The sequence below is a fragment of the Erythrolamprus reginae genome, chromosome 1, assembly GCF_031021105.1.
Source record: "Erythrolamprus reginae isolate rEryReg1 chromosome 1, rEryReg1.hap1, whole genome shotgun sequence".
Classification (NCBI taxonomy): domain Eukaryota; kingdom Metazoa; phylum Chordata; class Lepidosauria; order Squamata; family Dipsadidae; genus Erythrolamprus; species Erythrolamprus reginae.
Window position 1 is genome coordinate 142,103,317 of NC_091950.1, and position 21,820 is coordinate 142,125,136.

General features: G+C 47.6%; 1 protein-coding gene across 3 annotated transcripts in view; it reads right to left on the bottom strand.

The window, feature by feature from the left end:
• The window catches only part of FAM111A (FAM111 trypsin like peptidase A), a 50,911-nt gene that overhangs the window by 16,087 nt on the left and 13,004 nt on the right, over nucleotides 1-21,820 (bottom strand). Inside the window, exons 1-2 of one of the 3 annotated variants that reach the window (XM_070727008.1) lie at nucleotides 17,650-18,102; nucleotides 14,951-15,012 (exon numbers count right to left, since the gene is read on the bottom strand). In XM_070727008.1, the coding sequence (XP_070583109.1) occupies nucleotides 14,951-15,004 (54 nt within the window). In that variant the 5' untranslated portion in view covers nucleotides 15,005-15,012; nucleotides 17,650-18,102. Of the gene's footprint in view, nucleotides 1-14,950; nucleotides 15,016-17,649; nucleotides 18,103-21,820 lie in introns of those variants that run through there. The other 2 variants (XM_070727016.1, XM_070727022.1) reach the window with 2 other exon arrangements.

Genomic DNA, 21,820 nt, shown 5'->3' on the forward strand with positions numbered 1-21,820 from the left:
TGGCTTGTATATGTAAAAGATCTCTCCAAAACTATGCAATTTAATACTTTCAATATAGAAATGTGATATCAAACCTTGAAATCAATTAATATAGTTGTTAATTATTATTAATAAAATATTCAAAAATATCAGTTCATTAAAAGATCTAGCATACAATTTAATAAGAATTTAATAAAGAGGAAAAAAATCAATACTTAGACTTTAACTTCATTTAAAATTCATTTTAAAACAAAGAAAAAAGGCACACATGAAAAAAGAAGGGATGGAAAAAGAAAAGAAAAAAAAGAAATTATTTAATTCAGTCTAAATTAGCTCCAGATCTATTTATGCTTTAAAAATAAAGAAAATCATAAAAGGAAAGAGTCATAAAAAGGAAAGCAAAGAGTAAAAATATGTTTACGGTTTCTGTATATGCAAAACAATCCTAATATAACAGAGAAAACTTAATATCCAACTAAATATAAAAGAAGTTATACGGAGGAGTGGGGGCACCAGACAAAGGGGAGGGAGAGAAAGAGTTTAGCAATTCATTTGTATTAGGTAAAAATAAAAGAAGCTAAAGGATAGGAAGGAAAAAAGAATACTTAAAGTCAGTTTTCAATAATATCCAAAAGGGACTTAAATTGTTCTTCCTGTAATTGGGGGAAAATAATTCAGTCTTATTTTTTGTCTTGTTAAGTCAATGTCCAAGTTAAATAGGTTGGAAGTAAATCAATACCCAAATTTCATTTAGTACAGTGATCCCTCGATTAGTGCGGTCTCGATTAGTGCGAAACGCTATACCACGGTTTTTCAAAAAATAATACATTTAAAAATAGTCCGCGTTTTTTTTTTCTACACCACGGTTTTTCCCGCCCGATGACATCATACGTCATCACCAAACTGACGTCGGCCATTGCTGATTGGCCGAAATCTCGGCCAATCAGCTTTGCAATCGCAAAAAAAAAGCTTTGGAACTGTTGGAACTGTTGGAACTTGTTAAGACTTGTTGGAAGATGGCTCCTAAACGTTGCACGCGGAGCGGAGGCGACGACACTAAAAAGAGCAGGAGGATACTCACAATTAAGGAGAAAATTGAAGTTTTGGACATGCTGAAAGAGGGACGGTCTTATGCAGATGTTGGTCGGCATTATGGGATCAACGAATCGAGTGTGCAATCCATTCGGAAAGACGAAAAGAAGATAAGGCAAAGTTCTCTGATGACATTCAACAAGGCTGCAAAAAGAATGGTGACGCCTAGAAACAAACGCCTTATGAAGATGGAAGCTGCTTTGTCCGTGTGGGTACAAGACTGCCGCAAAAAGAGCATTGCTTTGGATACCAACACCATAAGGACAAAGGCACAGCAACTGTACAACCATCTTGCAAACACAGAAGGAGGCGATGCAGATGAGGGAAACGCAGGTGAGGGCTGGGTTTTTTTATTTAAGTGCTTTTTAAGGAAGGAGGGAGGGAGGGAAGGAAGGAAGGAGGGAAGGAAGGGGGGAAGGAAGGAAGGAGGGAGGGAAGGAAGGGGGAAGGAGGGAGGGAAGGAAGGAGGGAGGTAAGGAGGGAAGGAAGGAGGGAAGGAGGGAGGGAGGGAGGGAAGGAAGGAGGGAGGGAAGGAGGGAGGGAAGGAAGGAGGGAGGGAAGTAAGGAGGGAGGGAAGGAAGGAGGGAGGGAAGGAGGCAGGCATTTACCATACAGTACTGTATGCTTTCATTCAAGTCACTTCTCTCTCCCTTTCCTGTCATTCTCTGTAGATGAAGGTGCTGGTGACTCTGAAGACCCCCAGCCATCAACATCTTCTGCTTCTTCAGCCCCAGCCACATTCACAGCAAGCAAAGGGTGGTTTGAGAAATTTCAACGGCGCTATGGCCTGAAGAGTGTGTCATTGCATGGAGAAGCTGCCTCAGCAGATACAGGTGCAGCCGAAAACTACGTCCAGGGCACGTTTAAAGACCTAATTGCAGAAGGGGGCTACCTTCCAGAACAGGTGTTCAACATGGACGAAACAGGCCTGTTCTGGAAGAGGATGCCTTCACGGACTTTCTTGATGCAAGATGAAGCCAAAGCCCCTGACTTTAAGGCCATGAAAGATCGAGTGACTTTGATCATGTGTGGGAATACAGCAGGCTTTTTGATGAAGCCAGGGCTAATTTATAAGTCACGAAATCCAAGAGCACTCAAGAACAGAAATAAGAATGCATTGCCAGTGTACTGGATGCATAATCCTAAAGCATGGATTACAAAACCCCTCACGCGGGACTGGTTTCATCAGTGCTTCATCCCACAGGTGAAGGATTATTTGGCTGCCAAAGGACTCAATTTCAAAGTGCTTCTCCTAATGGACAATGCTGGAGGCCATGATGACCTGGCACATGAACGTGCTGGGGTGCAAGTCGAATTCTTGCCACCAAACACCACATCGCTTATCCAGCCAATGAATCAAGGTGTTATCTGCGCATTTAAGGCACTGTACACGTGCAATTCTCTTGGAAGCATCGTGGAAGCAATGGATGCTGATGAAAACTTCACATTGAAGGCCTACTGGCGTCAGTACACGATTGCATCTTGTCTGAAGAACATTCAGAATGCCTTAATGGATATGAAGTCACAGACAATGAATGCCTGCTGGAAGAAATTGTGGCCAGAAGTGGTGCATGATTACAAGGGATTTGCTCCCGAAGAAATTCAAGATGCTGCAGTCCAGAACTCTGTGAAGCTGGCACAGGCACTGGGTGGAGAAGGCTTCGTTGACATGACACCAGAGGAAGTCAATGGTTTGCTTGATGAGCATGGCCTACCGCTGACAGACAAAGATCTGGAGGAGCTGACCAGGTCAGCGAGTGAAGAAGAGAAGGATGAGGAAGCTGAACAAGCTGAGGAAGAAGAAGATGTTGGCCTAACGCTTGAGCGGCTTGCAGAACTGAACAGAGCGGCTGCACATGTACAACGCATGGTGGAACTTTGGGATCCCAACATGACTCGCTCTATACAGTTTAAGGCCTCCCTTGACAACACCTTTGCACCATACAGAGCCATGTTAGCCCAGAAAAAGAAACTGCGCCAACAACTGCCCATAACTATGTTTGTCACGAAAACCAAGAGGTCTGTCACACCATCACCTGCAGCGTCCATTGTAGAAATGGTGATAGAAGAAGATCCCGAGTTATCCTAGTTATGCTAACCCCCCCCAAAAAAAATGTAAATATGTAAATAAATATTGTTATCATTTCTAACTATCAGGATGACTAAGTGTCTTATTCAATGTGTACAGTACAGGTACAGGTAGAGGTACAGTACAGTACAGTAATTAAGGGGATGGGAAATGGTAATTTGTGGGTTAAAAGTGTTGGGACTGAGTGGCATACAGAAGAATGAATGAATGAATGAATGAATGAATGAATGAATGAGTGAATGAATGAAATTCAAACACAGGTGAGGGCTGGGGTTTTTTATTCTGTCATTGTTTAAGTGCTTTTTAAGAAAGGAAGGAGGGAGGGAAGGAAGGAAGGAAGGAGGGAGGGAAGGAAGGAGGGAAGGAAGGAGGGAGGGAAGGAAGGAAGGAGGGAAGGAAGGAGGGAGGGAGGGAAGGAAGGAGGGAAGGAGGGAGGGAAGGAAGGAGGGAAGGAAGGAAGGAGGGAAGGAAGGAAGGAGGGAGGGAGGGAAGGAGGGAGGGAAGGAGGGAAGGAAGGAGGGAGGGAAGGAGGGAGGGAAGGAGGGAGGGAAGGAGGGAGGGAAGGAAGGAAGGAGGGAAGGAAGGAGGGAAGGAAGGAAGGAGGGAGGGAAGGAGGCGGGCATTCTAAACGCCAAGAAGCTGTTGCCGCCAGCGCTGCTGCAAGAGGACTCGTGCCCCAAGTAAGCCGGTGAGAGGGACGAATAGGGCAGACGGGGGGTAGCGGCGAGGAGGCCAGAGGCGCTGGGTGGGTGGCCGACATTAAAAACAACCATTGCCAGCCTCCGCACTTTCGTCGCTCCCCGGCTCCACCATCTGCGCATGCGTGGCCATGGAAAAAGGGTGCGCATGCGCAGATGGTGTTTTTACTTCCGCACCACTATACCGCGGAAAATCGATTAGTGCGGGAGGTCTTGGAACGTAATCCAAATCCAAAGTTAAAATGACTAATGTGTCCTTATTGTTCCAAACAGAAGAAGAAGAAAAAAAGGAGTAGGAAAAAGACAGGTTTTAATCCAATTGAGTCAATTTAAAAAATCCAAGTGGTTCAAATAATAATCCAAATGCAAAAGAGCAGGTAAAATCCACAAAGAGAAAAAAAAATCCCAAAAAGCTCTGGGCAAGTTTTATTTAATTTGACAAAGTTTTTCAACAGAAAAAGAGAACAATAAAATAATCCAGGAAAAATAGAGTTATAATCCAAACTGAAGTTGTATTAAGATAGTGGGGAATTTTTTCCCCCCCAAAACCGAAACCAAATATAGCGTCTTTGTCTTTAAGAAATGCTAATCCTCCATCTTGAGTGTTATTTAGCTGCAAACAAACCCTGTAAGCTCTGTTCCAAAAGTAAGTAAAAAAACCAAAAAAACCAGTTGTTTTAAGCTTAGGAAATAATGATCAATTTAAAAGAAATCTTATCCCTTCGGTTCCAGTATGTTAGGTGACCTTCCAGGAATAAAATTAAAAAGTAGATTTTAAGTAAATTCGAGCTGACACTCTATTACAAAACTATATGGTTATGTGAGCTGAGAAAGATAAAGTCCACTTACACCGGCAAGTTTCTTTGCTTCTTATTCTTCCCCTTAATTCAGTTTATTCTTTTTCTGTCTCAGTTTTATTTGTGGGAGTAAAAATTCCTTTTCCTTCGTTCTTCTCTATGCTCTTTTTAGACTTCTTCTGTACTTTTTTTCTTTATTCTTCCTCTTGTGTGGAGGTGCCGCTATGGCCGGGCGCTGGTGGTATCCAGCCCCGGATCTTTTCTCCTGGCGCTGCGGGGCGATCCTACGCCTGGGGGCAGCAGCAAATGCCCTCTCCGGTGCACAGGAGCTCCCTGTTCAAGATCGGACTCTCTGGGTCCGATCGGATCGCTAGGTTGCGACCACCAGGGCAAAAACGGAGGTCTGGTGACGGAGCTCTGTCTCCAGCCTCTCGGCGCAGCTCTCAACCACCGGAAGTATCGCAAAGGGAGTGTTTCTTTCCTCTGGGCACTGGCAGAGGTTTATTTCCTGTCCAATCGCCCAGAGAAAGGAAAATGCTTTGTTCGCTCAGTAGTGCCAAAGCCTCCTTAAGCGCCACTGAAAGGCTCCTCTGGCAGCCCAGAAAAGCCCGAGATGGCCAGGATTAAAGGGGGAATGGCAGGAAACTGGCCGGGCCTTCGTGACGCTCTCAAATTTCCTGGGAATTTTTTTTCCAGGCTCTGGTTCTTAAGTACAAAAAGGTTTTTAAGAAGAGGCAAACATTTTTGAACACCCAGTTCTTATCTAGAAAAGTTCTTAAGTAGAGGCATTGTTAGGTAGAGGTACCACTGTATCAGTAAAAATATGTTACACACACACACATACACATATGATTTTATTAACTTCAAGTTGCTATAATTATACTTAGAAAGTAAAAATTGTAATACAATTATAAAATTGTTAATAAGCATAAACAGATCAATATAAATTACTGTATGATAATCCTAGAAGGACCGTTGTACCTACCTGAACGGTCTTCTCGATGCATTGGAAGGAGAGCCCAACATGGGTAATTCATCTAGTCTTATTGGTAGGGACTGAGTTTAGATTAGCATATTAATGAGGTACCGCCTCCTAGCTGCGCCAGGAAGTCAGTTTTAAAAAACCAAGGCAATAGGATAGATAAACTAAACAACGTTTATTCAACAATAGAAACTGTAACTGTCAACTGAACTGTAGATAATAATCGCCCCTGGTCCAACTGGCCAAGAGGGTTTGGACTCTCCTTCCAGTGCATTGAGAAGACCGTTCAGGTAGGTACAACGATCCTTCTCCACTGCACTGGAAGGAGAGTCCAACATGGGATATACCAAGTTTAAGTTCCATGGGAAGGAGAAGGCTGGACCAGGGGCACAGGAGAAATGCACACCCTCTGAAGAACTCGCCTCCCAAATGATGCCTCAGCCGAGGCAAATGAGTCAAGTTTGTAGTGTCTTATAAAGGTTGATGGTGTTGACCAAGTGACTGCTCTGCAAATATCCTCAATGGACACCTGGGTAGTCCACGCGGCTGAGGTGGCTGCACTCCGGATAGAATGAGCCGTGACCCCTGTTGGCGGACATCGAGAACTCACTTTGTAGGCGTCCACTATACAGCTACAAAGCTAGCGGCTAAGTGTCTATGGTGAAACCTTGAGGCCCATCTTAGTCTGAGAGAAAGAAACAAATAGTGCCTCGGATCTCCTGAAGGTCTTAGTCCGTCTAATATAAATCTTCAACGCCCTATGGGCGTCTACTTTGTACCACTTAAGTTCTGATGGGTGGCTACCATGCATACAAAAGTCCAGTATTACGAAGTCTTGTCTCCCATGGAATAATGTATTGACCTTCGGAACAAAGACCGGATCTAGACATAGGACGACTTTATCCGGGTGGAAGATGACTGAAAGGGCTGACAACTTCGACACTGGCGAGCTGATGTTACAGCTATGAGAAAGGCTGTTTTAATCGTTAAGAAACGTAGGGAGACTGTACGTAGTGGCTCGAATGGTGGCCCAGTGAGAGGTCCCAGGTGGGAAACCTGTGAACTGGAGAAGGGTGCTTGTTGGAGGTGCCTTGAAGGAAATCCCTGATCCATGGGTGGTGGGCTAGGGAATGTCCGTCTTCAGCCTTCAGGATCCTGGACAAGGCCGCCACCTGCCCTTTTAAGGTATTTGGAGCTAGTCCTTTTTCCACACCTGCTTATAGAAATTCCAGGACTGGAATCAAAGGGGCATCTTGTGGAACAATCTGGCGTTCTGAACAGAACCTGCAGAAGGTGGACCACGTCACCTGGTAAATCCTCATCATAGACAGGCGTCGTGCGGCCTGCATAGTGAAGATCACTTTGTCTGGAAGTTGATGGCTTCTCAATCTATCCCCTTCAAGTGCCAGATGGTTAACTGAAACTATTGAGGTTCTGGGTGGAGAACATACCCCTGGCTGAGGGAGACTAGGTGATCTGGGATCCTCCACAGAGGGGAAATTGACAGCTCCACTAGGTCAGAAAACCAAGGACGACGCGGCCAGTGGGGCGCTACCAGTAGAACCTCCGCTTGTTCCGCCAGGATCTTGTCCACGATCTTCGGGACAAGGCATGTTGGAGGAAAAGCGTACAGCAGGCCTTGGGGCCAAGGTGAGCGCAGGGCATTGATCCTCTCCACTCCCAGTGATGGGAAACAGGAGAAAAACCTTGGAAGCTGGGCACTGACGTGTGTCGCAAATAAATCCACCTTGGGGTTGCCGTATCGGTGGACCAGCCTCTGAAAAAGTTCTGGGTCCAGTCCCCATTCCGCTGGATCCAAGGTTGTTCTGCTCAGCCAGTTGGCCTGAACACTGCAAGTTCCAGCTATGTGTTCCGCTGACAGGGATGCTAAGTGTGTTTCGGCCCATTAGAAAAAGGCAGACGCCTCCTGAATGAGTCTGCAGGATTTTGTTCCTCCCTGGTGATTCAGGTGGGCCCTGGTTGCGACATTGTCCGTAAGCATTAGGATATGCTTGCCTTCTATCATTGGTGCAAATGCCTGGAGGGCCAGGAAGACTGCCTTGCGCTCCAAGTAGTTGATGTTGACTGGATTTAAGTCCACAGAAGATCAAAGTCCCTGCACCATCTGGGAGTCTACATGTGCTCCCCAGCCCATCAGGCTGGCGTCCGTTGTGAGCATGATGTGGTTTTGGTTCCAGAATGAGGATCCCCAGAATAACGCTGGGGAAATCCACCATCTGAGGGAGTTTCGAACCCCCCGGCCTAGGGGAACTAATCTGTTTGAGTGGCTGATCCTTGCCTTCTGGAAAGGTAGCAAGAACCACTGAAAAGTCCGAATGTGGTGGCGAGCCCATGGCACAATGTCTATACACGAGACTAAGATCCCGAGCAGCTTCGATAGGAGGGAAAGCGGTACTGTGCAACGCTGTCGTAGACTGGAAATCATTTGGAGGATGTTGGATTGTCTCTCTGGAGAGAGGGAGACGGTACCTGAGATTGTGTCTATGATTGACCCCAGATGTAAGAGGCTTGTAGTGGGAGACAATTGGCTCTTCGGTAGATTGATGGTGAAGCCATGTTCTTATAGTGTCTGTATGGTCCGTTGTAGGTCCTCCTTGGCCCTTGATGGGGACCTGGACAATATAATGATGTCGTCCAGGTAGGCCATCAGTCGTATGGACTGGGAATGGAGCCTGCCCGTGATGACGTCCAGTAACTTTGTGAATGTCCGTGGGGCGGACAACAGACCAAAGGGCATTGCCTTGTATTGGTAATGCGTTCCTTCCAGACAGAAGTGTAGAAACTTCCGATACGCCAGGTGGATTGGAACATGCAGGTACGCCTCTTTTAGGTCTATTGACGTAAACAAGTCCCGGTCTCAAACCGAGGCTAAGATGGAGCGGAGGGAGTGCATCTTGAACCTTCTGTATCGTATGAAGATGTTTAGTTGCTTCAAGTTCAACATTAGTCTGAAGCCCCCCGATGCCTTGGGAACGAGGAAGACTACTGAATAGAACCCCATGCCTTCTAGCTGTTGTGGTACTTTCTCGATTGCATGAATGTCTAAGAGATGGGCAATTTCCTGATTCAAGATCCCCCGTTTCTGGGGATCTATAGTTACCGGGCATTGAAGAAAACCGTTAGGTGGGGTTTGAATAAACTCCAACCGCAGTCCTTGCGACACCGTGGCTAGAGCCCACTTGTCTGAAGATGTAGTCTCCCAGGAGGTGCTGAAGAACTGAAGTTTGCCTCCTATGGGAAGTGCCCTGGAGGAGTCACTTGTTACGCCTGAAGCCTCTCTGGTTGGAGCCTCTGAAGGGGCGTCTTGACTGCTGATGGTTTCTAGCTTTGTCTTGAAAACTGGATCTATCACCTCAGAAGGAAGGCTGGCTGTAATGACCCTGGGAATACGACCTCGGTTGCTGGATCATGCCCGAGGAAGACTCCCAGCGAAAGGGCTGCCTTTGGAAGTAGGAGCGCTCCTGACGTTTGTGAGTCCTAGGAAGGACCTTCCGTTTATCCTTATCTTCTACAAGGACAGATTCCAGTGCCTCTCTGAAAAGGTCGGATCCCTGAAATGGAGCTGAAGCCAGGTTCCATTTCGACTTCGTGTCCACCTGCCAATTAGGAAGCCACAGAAGGCGTCGCAAAGACAACGTGGCTGCCATGCCCCTGGAGGAGAACTTTGCCGCATTTAAGGTGGCATCAATGGAAAATTCTGCCACGACCATTAGCTTGCTCAGGTCCTGTCTCAAGCGGGCATCCTCAGGCCCCAGCCTTGCCTGCATCTCTTGGATCCACATGATGGACGTCCTATTGAAAAAGGACGCCGCTAAAACAGCCTGTAGACTCCAACTGGACATTTGATGCGTTTTGCGCAACAATGTTTCCGCCTTCCTGTCATCTGGCTTAAGGTCATTAGCTGTTTTAGATGGCACTAGAGCATTGGAAACCAGGGTTGCTATAGGTTTGTCGATGGTAGGAAACTGTAATAGTGCCTCCATTTCCTCATCGAAGGTGTAGAGCTTCCTTTCCAGCATAGAAGGCCCTTGAGCCGCCGCTGGATGCTGCCACGGGCGCTTTATGTTCTCTAAAAAAATCTCAGATGACGGAATATGATCCAATTCTTTGACGGGCTCCTTGAACAGGGTTGCTGATGGTCTAGGAGTCTCTGCTGTGTCTCAGGATTTGGTGGAGTCTGGCTGGTCCGCAATCTGTTTCGCTTTGTGCAGTAGTATTCTGAAGAGCGATGTTTTGAATAGACCAGAAAAGGGCGGTTGTTCAGGAGTTGTCTCATCCTCTGATAAGTCATAATCCCTGTTGCTGCCCTCAATCGGAGATGGCTCCTCTGCCAAGGCCTCTAACCCTGAAGGGGGCGGTGTTGTTGTCCACAGGTCTCTGGACTGGGTTTGGCGGGAGAACTGGAAGGTGTGCTGTTGCGCCCCCACCACCATGCCTTGGGAATAGGCGCTTGTTATCATATCCTGTAAGGCATGGGGTAGACCTTGCCAGGTGTCGGATTGAGACCGTAATCCCGCAGCAGTAGGTGTAAATGTGGCTGAAAGGAGGTGAATGCCCCTTGGAGAGATAGTAGGAATGTGCATGGGCTGGCTCGATGGTCCAGGTCTTTCAGGCCTGAGGCCAGGTGAGAGGATTGCCGAAGTTGCTAGGGGGGATAATTGGTGGTCAGACCAGTCCCCTTCTGTAGCAGATCCAGCTGGCCTCACAAGGGTCTGGGGGGAAGCCAGGCCAAGGGGCTGTGGCAATTGCTGGAATGGTGGCCCTGTTGGGGCTAGACCCAAGGGGGTTGGGGCAACTGGATGTAAGGCCGCTTCAAGCTTTTGTTCTAGGGCCTTTATTTTATTTTCTGCTTCCTTGAGGGAGGAAGCCTTAGATTTTGCCCTACTAGTATGGGCTCTCTCCTTGGGTTTGGCAGCCATGGGGGAGGGGGCAGCTCTCTCTCCCAGTGACTCCTGTCCTTCCATAGTACTCACAGATGGAAGATCTTGGTCTAATGACTCCCCGGCAGCCAGCGGTAACACAAGTCCTGAATTCCCTTTTGCTCTGAAAATGAAGAATCCTCCTCAGGATGTCGTGGCATGATGTCGCCCCCCAAGGCCCCTCCTGTCTCAGGGGAGGAACCATGCCAAAATGGCGGCTCGGGTCAATTGGGGGCACCACAGCTGCGCGTTAGCCTCCCCAGGTCTTTTTCACACCAAACAGCTACCCCAAAATGGCAGGCGCCTTGAATTTCCTTGGGCGCGATTTGCCCGCCCCCAAAATGGCGGGCACGAGGGTCACGACCGGCAGCACTCTCAGCTGCCTCGTGCTGTCAGGCAGCTCAAACACCCACGCCCTCGGAGCCACCCAGCTGGGAAGCGGTCCTTGCTTCCGGGTTCGTTATCTCCATGCCGATCTTGTTATCGGCTCAGATGTGACGCGGCTCCCATGGGCTTTCCCGGGCGGCAAGGGAATCCTCCAATAACGCAACAATCAAACAGCTGAGAGGCACTGCTGCCTCTTGTCTTCTGCCACCGTAATTCCTTTCGAGATGCAGTACAGCCTCCTAATGGGGGGGACGGACCCCCCCACCTTAGGCTGGCAGCCAGGTTTTGCCACGGAGGCCAGTGACCAAGGGCTGCAATCTCCTTCCCCAAGATTAGATTAGATTAGATTTATATGCCGCCCCTCTCCGAAAACTCGGGGCGGCTCACAACAATAATAAAAAACAGTACATAAAACAATCCAATGCCCACCAATCTAATTACAATTTAAAATTAGTAATTTCATAAAACAATCCCAATATATATAAAAACACAGGCACACAGTCAATCAATCAACGGCAAAACAACATGGGCAAGGGGGAGGTGTTTTAGTTCCCCCATGCCTGACGGCAGAGGTGGGTCTTAAGAAGTTTACGAAAGGCAGGGAGGGTGAGGGCAATCCTAATCTCAGGGGGAAGCTGGTTCCAGAGGGTCGGGCCCCCCACAGAGAAGGCTCTTCCCCTGGGTCCCGCCAGACGACATTGTTTAGTCGACGGGACCCGAAGAAGGCCGACTCTGTGGGACCTAACCAGTCGCTGGGATTCGTGTGGCAGGAGGCGGTCCCGAAGATATTCTGGTCCGGTGCCATGAAGGGCTTTATAGGTCATAACCAACACTTTGAATTGTGACCGGAAACTGATCTGCAACCAATGCAGACTGCGGAGTGTTGGAGTAATATGGGCATACTTAGAGACACCCATAATTGCTCTCGCAGCTGCATTCTGCACGATCTGAAGTTTCCGAACACTTTTCAAAGGTAGCCCCATGTAGAGAGCGTTACAGTAGTCGAGCCTCGAGGTGATGAGGGCATGAGTGACTGTGAGCAATGACTCCTGATCCAAATAGGGCCGCAACTGGCGCACCAGGCGAACCTGGGCAAACGCCCCCCTCGCCACAGCTGAAAGGTGTTTCTCTAATGTGAGCTGCGGATCGAGGAGGACGCCCAAGTTGCGGACCCTCTCTGAGGGGGTCAATAATTCCCCCCCCCCCAGGGTAATGGATGGACAGATTAAATTGTCCTTGGGAGGCAAAACCCACAGCCACTCCGTCTTGTCTGGGTTGAGTTTGAGTTTGTTGACACCCATCCAGGCCCCAACAGCCTCCAGGCACCGGCACATAACTTCCACTGCTTCGTTGACTGGACATGGGGTGGAGATGTACAGCTGGGTATCATCGGCGTATTGATGATACCTCACCCCATGCCCTTGGATGATCTCACCCAGTGGTTTCATGTAGATATTAAATAGCAGGGGGGAGAGGACCGACCCCTGAGGCACCCCACAAGGGAGAGACCTCGGGGTCGACCTCTGACCCCCACTAACACCGACTGCGACCGACCGGAGAGGTAGAAGGAGAACCACTGAAGAACAGTGCCTCCCACTCCCAACCCCTCCAGCTGGCGCAGAAGGATACCATGGTCGATGGTATCGAAAGCCGCTGAGAGATCAAGGAGCACCAGGACAGAGGACAAGCCCCTGTCCTGGGCCCGCCAGAGATCATCCATCAACGCGACCAAAGCAGTTTCCGTGCTGTAGCCGGGCCTGAATCCAGACTGCTGAGGACCTAGATAATCGGCTTCTTCCAAGGACCGCTGGAGTTGAAGTGCCACCACCTTCTCAACAACCTTCCCCATAAAGGGAAGGTTGGAGACTGGACGGTAGTTATTAAGCACGGCTGGGTCCAGGGAAGGCTTCTTGAGGAGGAGGCGCACAAGTGCCTCCTTATAAAGGGGCGGAAAGGACCCCCTCCCCAAGGAGGCGTTGACAATCTCCTGGACCCAGCTCCGTGTCACCCCTCAACTGGCCGAAACCAGCCAAGAGGGACACGGATCCAGTAAACAGGTGGCAGAACTCACAGCTCCAATGGCCTTGTCCACTTCATCAGGTGTCACCAAGTCAAACTCCTCCCAGACAGATAGACAAAGACGTTTAGCCCCAGTCACCTCGACTGACTCATTGTCAGTCGACTCTGTTTTACAATTGGAGTCGAGGTCCGCTCGGATCCGAGCGATTTTATCAGCGAAAAACGTGTTAAAATCCTCGGCACTACTCTGCAAGTGCTCCCCAACTCCCCTCTGATTAAGAAGGGAGCAGGTTGCCCTAAACAGAGTGGCCGGGCGGGATTCCGCTGATGCAATCAGGGCGGCATGATACGCGCATCTTGCCGCCTTGAGCGCCACTTTGTAAGTCTTAATATGAGCTCTTACAAGTGTTCGATCCGATTCGGACTTACTCTTCCTCCATTGCTTCTCCAGACGTCTCTTCTGGCGCTTCAACACCCGGAGCTCCTCGTTGAATCATGGAGCTCTACGGGGTCTAGTGCCGCGGAGAGGTCGCAACGGCGCAATCAGGTCAAGAGCCTCCACTGCAGCCTTGTTCCAGGCCTCAGCAAGAGACTCTGCCGAACTGTGGACGAGTGTATCTGGAATAACTCCAAGCGCCATCTGGAAACCTTCTGGATCCATTAGGCGTCTGGGGCGGAACCTCTTAATTGGTTCTGCCTCCCTGCGGGGAAGGATTGGAGCCAGGAAGTTAAGCCGCAGTAGGAAATGATCTGACCACGACAAAGGCAACACTTCTAAGCCCCTTAATCTCAGATCATTACTCCATTGCTCAGAGAGGAATATCATATCGGGTGCGTGTCCACCCTCGTGGGTCGGACCCTGAACTACTTGAGTCAGGTCCATGGCTGTCATGGTGGCCATGAACTCCTGTGCCAACCCAGAGGTTTTGCCGAGTGACGGCAGGTTGAAGTCCCCCAGAACAATAAGTCTGGGGAACTCCACCGCCAACCCGGCTACCTCCTCGAGTAGCACAGGCAGGGCTGTTGACACGCAACTGGGAGGCAGGTACGTGAGTAACAAGCCCACCTGAACCCCTAAGTCCAACTTCACCGCAACCCGCAACCTCTGGAGCAATGAGCCTACGCAGGCCAAGACTCTCCCTGGCTATAATAGCCACTCCTCCCCCCCTTCCCTGGGGTTGAGGTTGGTGCCATACCCGAAACCCAGCTGGGCAAATTTCAGAGAGAGGAACTCCTCCCTCCGGGCCCAGCCAGGTTTCGGTCACACAAGCCAGGTCGGCCTCCTCATCCAGGATTAAATCCCGGATGAGGAGAGCTTTATTTATCACCGACCTGGCATTGAGTAGCAACAACTTGAGCCCAGGGCCAGAATTACACTCATCACCAGTGCATTGAGTTAAGCTCATGGAGCCGCAAGACAGCTCTCTCGGAGAGAAGAAGCCCTATAAGGGGGAATTGTTGGGGGTGGTGTTCGCGGAGAACAGAGACCCCATCCTTTGCAACCTGGAAGGTAAGGTTAAGTTAATACATATAATAAATACAATCAATACAAAAATAAATACAACCTTTACACAAACCCAAATCTGGATTTATTGGAGAGCAAACTCATAAGTCCCTACACTAGACTGAGTTTTTTAAAACTGACTTCCTGGGGCAGCTAAGGGGCGGTACCTCATTAATATGCTAATCTAAACTCAGTCCCTACCAATAAGACTACAGGAATTACCCATGTTGGACTCTCCTTCCAGTGCAGTGGAGGTGTAGATGTATATATGTCATTGTATTGTTTTGTTTATTGTTTGTATGTCCTTGTTAAAATGTCCCACAGCCTGAAAAAGTTTAAGCCACAGGCTTGGAAGCAAGGAGACTAATGAAAGGCATGTCATGACATACCCATGAAAAGGACACCTCAACACACACACACACAATGAAAATAGTAATCAATTCAGAATGAGCAAGAACTCTACCTTTGGAATTTCATCACGGGTTCCAGCAACAGAATCTTCTTTCAACTGTTCCATCCTTATTGCTGCTAAAGTAAAGGGGGGGAGGGGAAAAAGAGAGAGATGAAGACCCAAACAAGAGGATTATACAGTTAGTCCTCAATTTACAACCAGAATGGCACCTGTAATTAACATTGTGATGTATGATGTAGTGAGAAATTTATTGTGAATTGTTCCTCACTTTATTACTTTTCTTGCCACATTTGTTAAGTGAATCGCTGCAGTTGTTAAATTAATAACGCAGTTGTTAAGTGAATCTGGTTTTCCCAACCGACTCTGCCTGTTAGGAAGGTCACAGGACTCCTGGTGACTGCAATGGTCATAAATGCGAACCAGTTGTCAAGCATCGCAATGTAAATCGTGTCACCATGCTACAATAGTTGTAAGTGTGGAAAATGGTCACTGTCACTTTTGCCAGTGATGATGTAACTTTGACTAGTCACTAAATGAATTGTGGTAAGTTGAGGAGTACCTGTACTGAATTTCTCCTGCTATTTGACTTTTTTAAATCCATTCCCTTATAGAGTCCTTCAAATTTCTAAGTTAGTAGAGACCTTCTAGTTGAGACTTTCAAATTTCTAGGTTCTATCATATGTCAAGACCTAAAATAGTCACTAACATCAAAAACATCATCAAAAGGCACAACAAAGAATGTTCTTTCTGCACCAACTCAGGAACTTCAAACTGCCCAAGGAGCTGCTGATTCAGTTCTACAGATGAATTATTGAGTCTTTCATCTGCATCTCTATAACTGTCTGGTTTGGTTCTGCAACCCAACAAGACACATACAGACTTCAGAGGATAATCAGAACTGCAGAAAAAACAATTGCTGCCAACCTGCCTTCCATAATGCATGAGTCAAAAAGAGGGCTATGAAAATATTTACTGATCCCTCGCATCCTGGACACAAACTGTTTCAACTCCTACCCTCAAAATGTCACTTTAGAGCACTGCACACCAAGACAACTAGACACAAGAACAGATTTTTCTCAAACACCATCAGTCTGGTAAATAAACAATAACACTGTCAAACTATTCACAGAGGCTGCATTACTATTACTATTAGTCTTCTCATAATTCCTATCACCCATCTCCTCCCACTTATGACTATATGACTGTAACTTGTTGCTGCTACCCTTACGATTTATATTAACACTGATTGTTTCCTGATTGCTTATTTGACCCCCTATGACAATCATTAAGTGTTGGTACCTCATGATTCTTGACTAACATATCTTTTATGTACACTGAGAGCATAAACACCAAAGACAAATTCCTTGTGTTAGGGCCGCCGATAGGCCGGTACTACAGGTAGTGGTGTCAGGGGCCCGGCCAAATTGAAAAATGGGGGGGGGGCGGTTTTGGCCCGCCACCATGTGCCGGCCCCCTGGCGCCCGCAGCAGTCATTGTGCCCAGCATCGTTCCCTGTAGGCTGCGCACGCCTGCGCCAGCGCCCCCCAAAACGCCCCCCGCGCACCCTTTTTCCAAGGGCGCGCACGAAGCCGCAGCCGCCCCCACCCCCCCCGCGCTTCTAGCCCCCTCGCGCCCATGGCTACTCGCCGCTGCCCCCTACCCGATCCGCCTCTCTTTCTCCTCCGCTGCAAGAGAGGCGGGGCAGGCGTTCTCACAGCGGGGGCCGGCAAAGGTGATTTTCAATGTCGGGCGCGCGGGCCGGCGCACTCTCTCCCCATCTCCCTGCCAGCCCGCCCGGAACATTCAAAGTAAGAAAAGCCCTCACCTGTTTTTATTAATAGTTTTGCTTGTTGTTTTAGTTTTAATAGTAATGGATTTTGGTTTTTTAAAATTATTAATTTCTTTTAATAATAAAGAAGGGATTTCTTTCTTTCTTTCTTTCTATGTCGCCCAGTCCCAAGTTTTTCCTTATTTCCAGATTGCATTTCTTCTTGGTGAGGTTCAGCCCATTGCTTCTTGTACTACCTTCAGGTGGCATGGAGAATAAATAGATGGCATCTGTTCTGTGGCAGCCCTTTAAGGATTGGGAAACTATTATATTCCCCCTCAGTTTTCTATTTGTTGAGCTAAACATACTCGTTCTCTTAGCCCTTGGTCATAGGATTTAGCCTCTAGGCCAGGGGTGTCAAACTCAATTTCATTGAGGGCCACATCAGGGCTGTGTTTGACCTCAGAGGGCCGGGGGAGGGCTTGCCCAGGGTGTGTGGCCATGGGGGCATGGCACGGGATTTGGGGGGCAGTACTGTAGTTTTAAAATGGGGGTGGCAGACACTTAGGCTGTATGGGGCCCCAAAATTCCTGATGGCGGCCCTGCCTTGTGTGTCCAATCACACTTGGCCAATAAAGAATTCTATTCTATTCTATTCATTTTCAGCTAGGCTAGAGCGTTTTTTCCCCTGCTTTGAGCACTGTAAGCTTTTCGCTTATCATCACCGTTTATTGAATGAACCAAAATTAGCTCAGCAACTCACATTTAATGTTGTATAATCAAAATGATTAAACTATTCTAAGCCGTTTGCCCGTGCTGGATCAACCAACTATAGTTTCTCGCCCGGCCGAGCAGTGACATGAAGTTACATCCGCTGGCTGGACGGGCGAGAGATCACATCCGCTTGTCGCCCGAGAAAGTTCTGCCATACAAAGGGAATCCCGATCCCTTTCTCCACGGGAACATTCAAGACCTCTTTTACCTTTATAGGGAGTTTTCTATCAGCCGAGGATTGGAAAGACGCCACGTGGAGACCTCCAGCGAACCTTCCACGCCGCCAAAAACCAGGGGCTTCTCCCCGCTCTTCAGCTGAGGCAGCTCCGGTCGATCTCAGACTCTCTGGGGCTACGTAGTATACGCACACGACACTAATAAGGACCTATTAAACATGTGACTTGTTTCCTCACACGTCTTTTCCGGCCCCTGAAAGATCCCACAAAGCGCGACTCCGTAAAAAAGCTTTCTATCAGCCGAAGATTGAGAAAAACAAAGACGTCACCTCCAGCGAATCTTCCAGAGCGCCAAAAACCAGGGGCATTCCCGCCCCTTCAGCTGTATCAGACTCCGGCCAATCACAGGCTTCCCTGGTGTTACGTGGCCTCGTCGGATGCGACACTAATGCCTTGTCAAAAAAGTTATTTTTTTTCCCTCAAACTTTTTTGCCGCGGCGGTTGTTCGGGCCTAGAAAGATGCCCACCAACAGACTCAGCTCAGCGAAAGCGCGGCTCCCGCCTTTTTTCTTTTTTCTTTTGGAAGACGGGAAACGGAAAAGCAGCGGCTAGCCTAAAAAAATGAAACGGAAAACTTGGAGAGAGTTGCTGGTTAAATTCCTGGGCTTTTATTTATGGCCTCTTGGGGTGCTCTGGTGGCCGAGGTAGATTGCAGCCCGCGGAAAGTATCGCCGAGGCGGGCCATTGCTATAGCGTCGAGATCGTTCCCCTCGCCTCCCCTGGAAAGCGGGAAAACGTCTTCGTCGTAATTCAGCGCTCACAAATTTAAGCCCGTTCGCATTCCAGCCTTTAGGTTAAAAATGGGGAATGGGGAAAAAAGAGTTCACCCAATGCAACCACTTAACCCTAGCCCAAAACTGGGCGAAGAGCCACATACAGATACAAATTAACAGAGTTGGAAGGGACCTTGGAGATCATCTAGTCGAACCCCCCCCCCACTCAAGTGTTGCCACAGAGAAGAGGACATCAAGCTATTTTCTAAAACACCCAAACGCCAGACAAGAAATAATAGATGGAAACTGATCAAGGAGCGATTCAACTAAGACGCCTTAAACAAGATCTAAGTATTGCCCACAAGATCATATGCTGCAACGTCCTGCCTGTCAGGGACTATTTCAGCTTCAACCTCAACAACACAAGAGCACACAACAGATTTAAACTTAATATTAACCGCTCCAAACTTGACTGTAAAAAAATATGACTTCAGTAACCGAGTTGTGGAAGCGTGGAACTCATTACGATTGACCTATCCAGATTCCTAAGAGGTCAGTAAGGGGCGAGTACAAGTGCACTAGAGTGCCTTCCATCCCGTCCTATTGCTCTCCTATATCTCCTATGCCTTTCTTCTATTCCTATATCTCTTCTTCTATTCTTTCATTGATATGTTCTATTCCTATATCTTCTCTTCTTTCTTAGATATATTCTGCTATGAGTATATCCTCTATAACCTTCATTGTGTATTTTACTATGTGTATACCCACCAAACCCCTCATTGTGTATTGGACAAAATAAATCAATCAATAAAATAATAAATAAAAAAGATAAATGTATCTTTCCTTTTATGTACACTGAGAGCATACGAGAGAATCATGAGCTACAACACTTAATGATTGTCATAGGGGTCAAATAAGCAATGAAGAAACAATATTAATAAAAATCTTAAGGATACAAGCATTAAGTTATAGTCATACAGTCATAAATGGAAAAAATGGGAGATAGGACTGATGAGAAAAAATTAATAGTGCAGACTTAGTAAAAAGTTTGACAACAAAAAGTTTGACAAGGGAATTATTTGTTTAGCAGAGTGATGGCATTCGGGGAAAAAGTGTTCTTGTGCCTAGTTGTCTTGGTGTGCAATGCTCTGTAGCGACATTTTGACGGTAGGAGTTGAAACAGTTTATGTCCAGGATGCAAGGGAAAAGCAGTGGCTAGCCTTAAAAAGGAAAACTTGGAGTGAGTTGCTGGCTAAATTCCTGGGCTTTTGTTATAGCCCCTTGGGGTGCTCCGGATCGATTCTCCCGGAGGTGGCAGAAGCAGGTTGCAGCCTGTGGAAAGTGTTGCCGAGGCCGGCCAGGGGAATATTAATATTAGTGTCTCTGTCTGTGCAAATCATCTTGGATCTACTTCCAATGGGCATTCTGTGATTCCAAGAGGCCCTGATGCAATTTCAATTGGAGATTCTAGTTTAGGTTGAAAGTGATTAACCTTGATTTGATCCGATTCGGGAATAAAGATTCATTTTGAAAGAACTATCTGCAGACTTTAATGGGGGTGGTATATAGTTTTCAGTGGCAAAAATTTGGACAATCACACAGGAGAGTTTTCTGTACCTTTTGACTTTCTAAGGTAATGGGATTAATGGAGAAATGTAAATGTAAATAGTTTGTGAACCTGCTTCTATTTTTGGCAAGATGTAAGTGCATCTGCCAGGGTGGGTCAAAAAGTCAAGATAGCAACTCTGATTCCGCAATGGTTGCCCTGCCCTACCCCAAAGGGTGCTGATTGCAAATCTTCACAATTATCAGTCTGACTTCCTTGAATACCACACTTCTATGGATCCCCTGTAGTTTTGGATGAAGGTAACAGGGAGGGTCCCCAACCCACTGGGCCATGGCCTATTTGGAACTGGGCCGTGCGACTGGCTGAGTGGTGTGCACAAGTACAGCTAGACTTACACAAGCAGCAAGCCAGCATGCTCGCACATGTAGCTTAAGTTGCACAAGTCGATCCATGTGTAGATGTGCATGCGTCCCAGCCTGCTGTTTACACAGCCCGGTTCCCCTAACACTCCCCCCCAACTAGGGTGCCAAGTCACAAAGGTTGTGGACTGCTGCTTTAAAGGACATTAACCATGTCAATTTCAGGCAGTTAGCCTCACACATTTAACAAATTTTTCCCATATACAGTGGTACCTCTACTTAAGAACTTAATTCGTTCCGTGACCAGGTTCTTAAGTAGAAAAATTCTTAAGTAGAAACAATTTTTCCCATAGGAATCAATGTAAAAGCAAATAATCTGTGCAAACCCATTAGGAAAGAAATAAAAGCTCGGAATTTGGGTGGGAGGAGGAGGAGGAAGAAGAGGAGGAGGACAGTCATTGCCGAAGGAAGAAGGTGAGGTGAGGGGAATCAAAAAATCCAAAACTTGGAGGCTTAAAATAAAAAGAGGTAGCAGCAGCATCAATCTGGAAGCGACCACAGGATAAAAGGCACTCGGACCTCTGGAGTTCTTTGCTCAGTGGGAGGGCAGGTAACGTGAGTTCAGGCTCACCCATCTCTGTCAGGAGCCGGAGGGGAGTCCTCTCCACAGAGCCTTGGGCTCCTTCAGCTTTTCTGTCGGCTGTCTGCGCTGCAGTTAAAAATGCTGCGCAGGAGTTGAATATCGTGTACGCAGCCACGCAGTCATGTACCTTAGTGGGAACAGTGGGCAGGAGATATACATTTTCCACGCAAAGGGCATTCAGGTTTCGGTAGTCGATACATAATTTTAGCGAGCCATCCCTTTTCTCCCAAAAAAGGATTGGGGTGGCCACCCGTGGCCTAGCTGGTTTGTTTGTTTGTTTGTTTGTTTGTTTGTTTATTTTGTCCAATACACAATGAGGGTTTTAGTGAGTATATATCAATATACACATTGTAAAATACATGATGAAGGTTATAGAGGAGATACTCATAGTAAAATATATCTAAGAAATAATAGAAAAGAAGATATAGTAATAGAATATATAGAATATAGGAATAGAATATATATACAGTGATCTCTCGATTAGCGCGGGGGTTACGTTCCAAGACCTCCCGCGCTAATCGATTTCCGCATTATAGTGGTGCGGAAGTAAAAAACACCATCTACGCATGCGCGCCATTTTTTTCATGGCCGCACATGCGCAGATGGTGGAGTTTGCGTGTGGGCGGCGGGGAAGACCAAGGGAAGGTTCCTTCAGCCGCCCAACAGCTGATCTGCTCCGCAGCGCGGAAGCAGCGAGGAGCCAAAGATGGGGTAAAGGCAAAGGGGAAACCCCATCTTCGGCTCCTCGCTGCTGCCGCGCTGCGGAGCGGATCAGGTGTTGGGCGGCTGAAGGAACCTTCCCTTGGTCTTCCCGCCGCCCAGGCAAAGGGGAAACCCCAAGATCGCTTGCCGCTTGCCGTA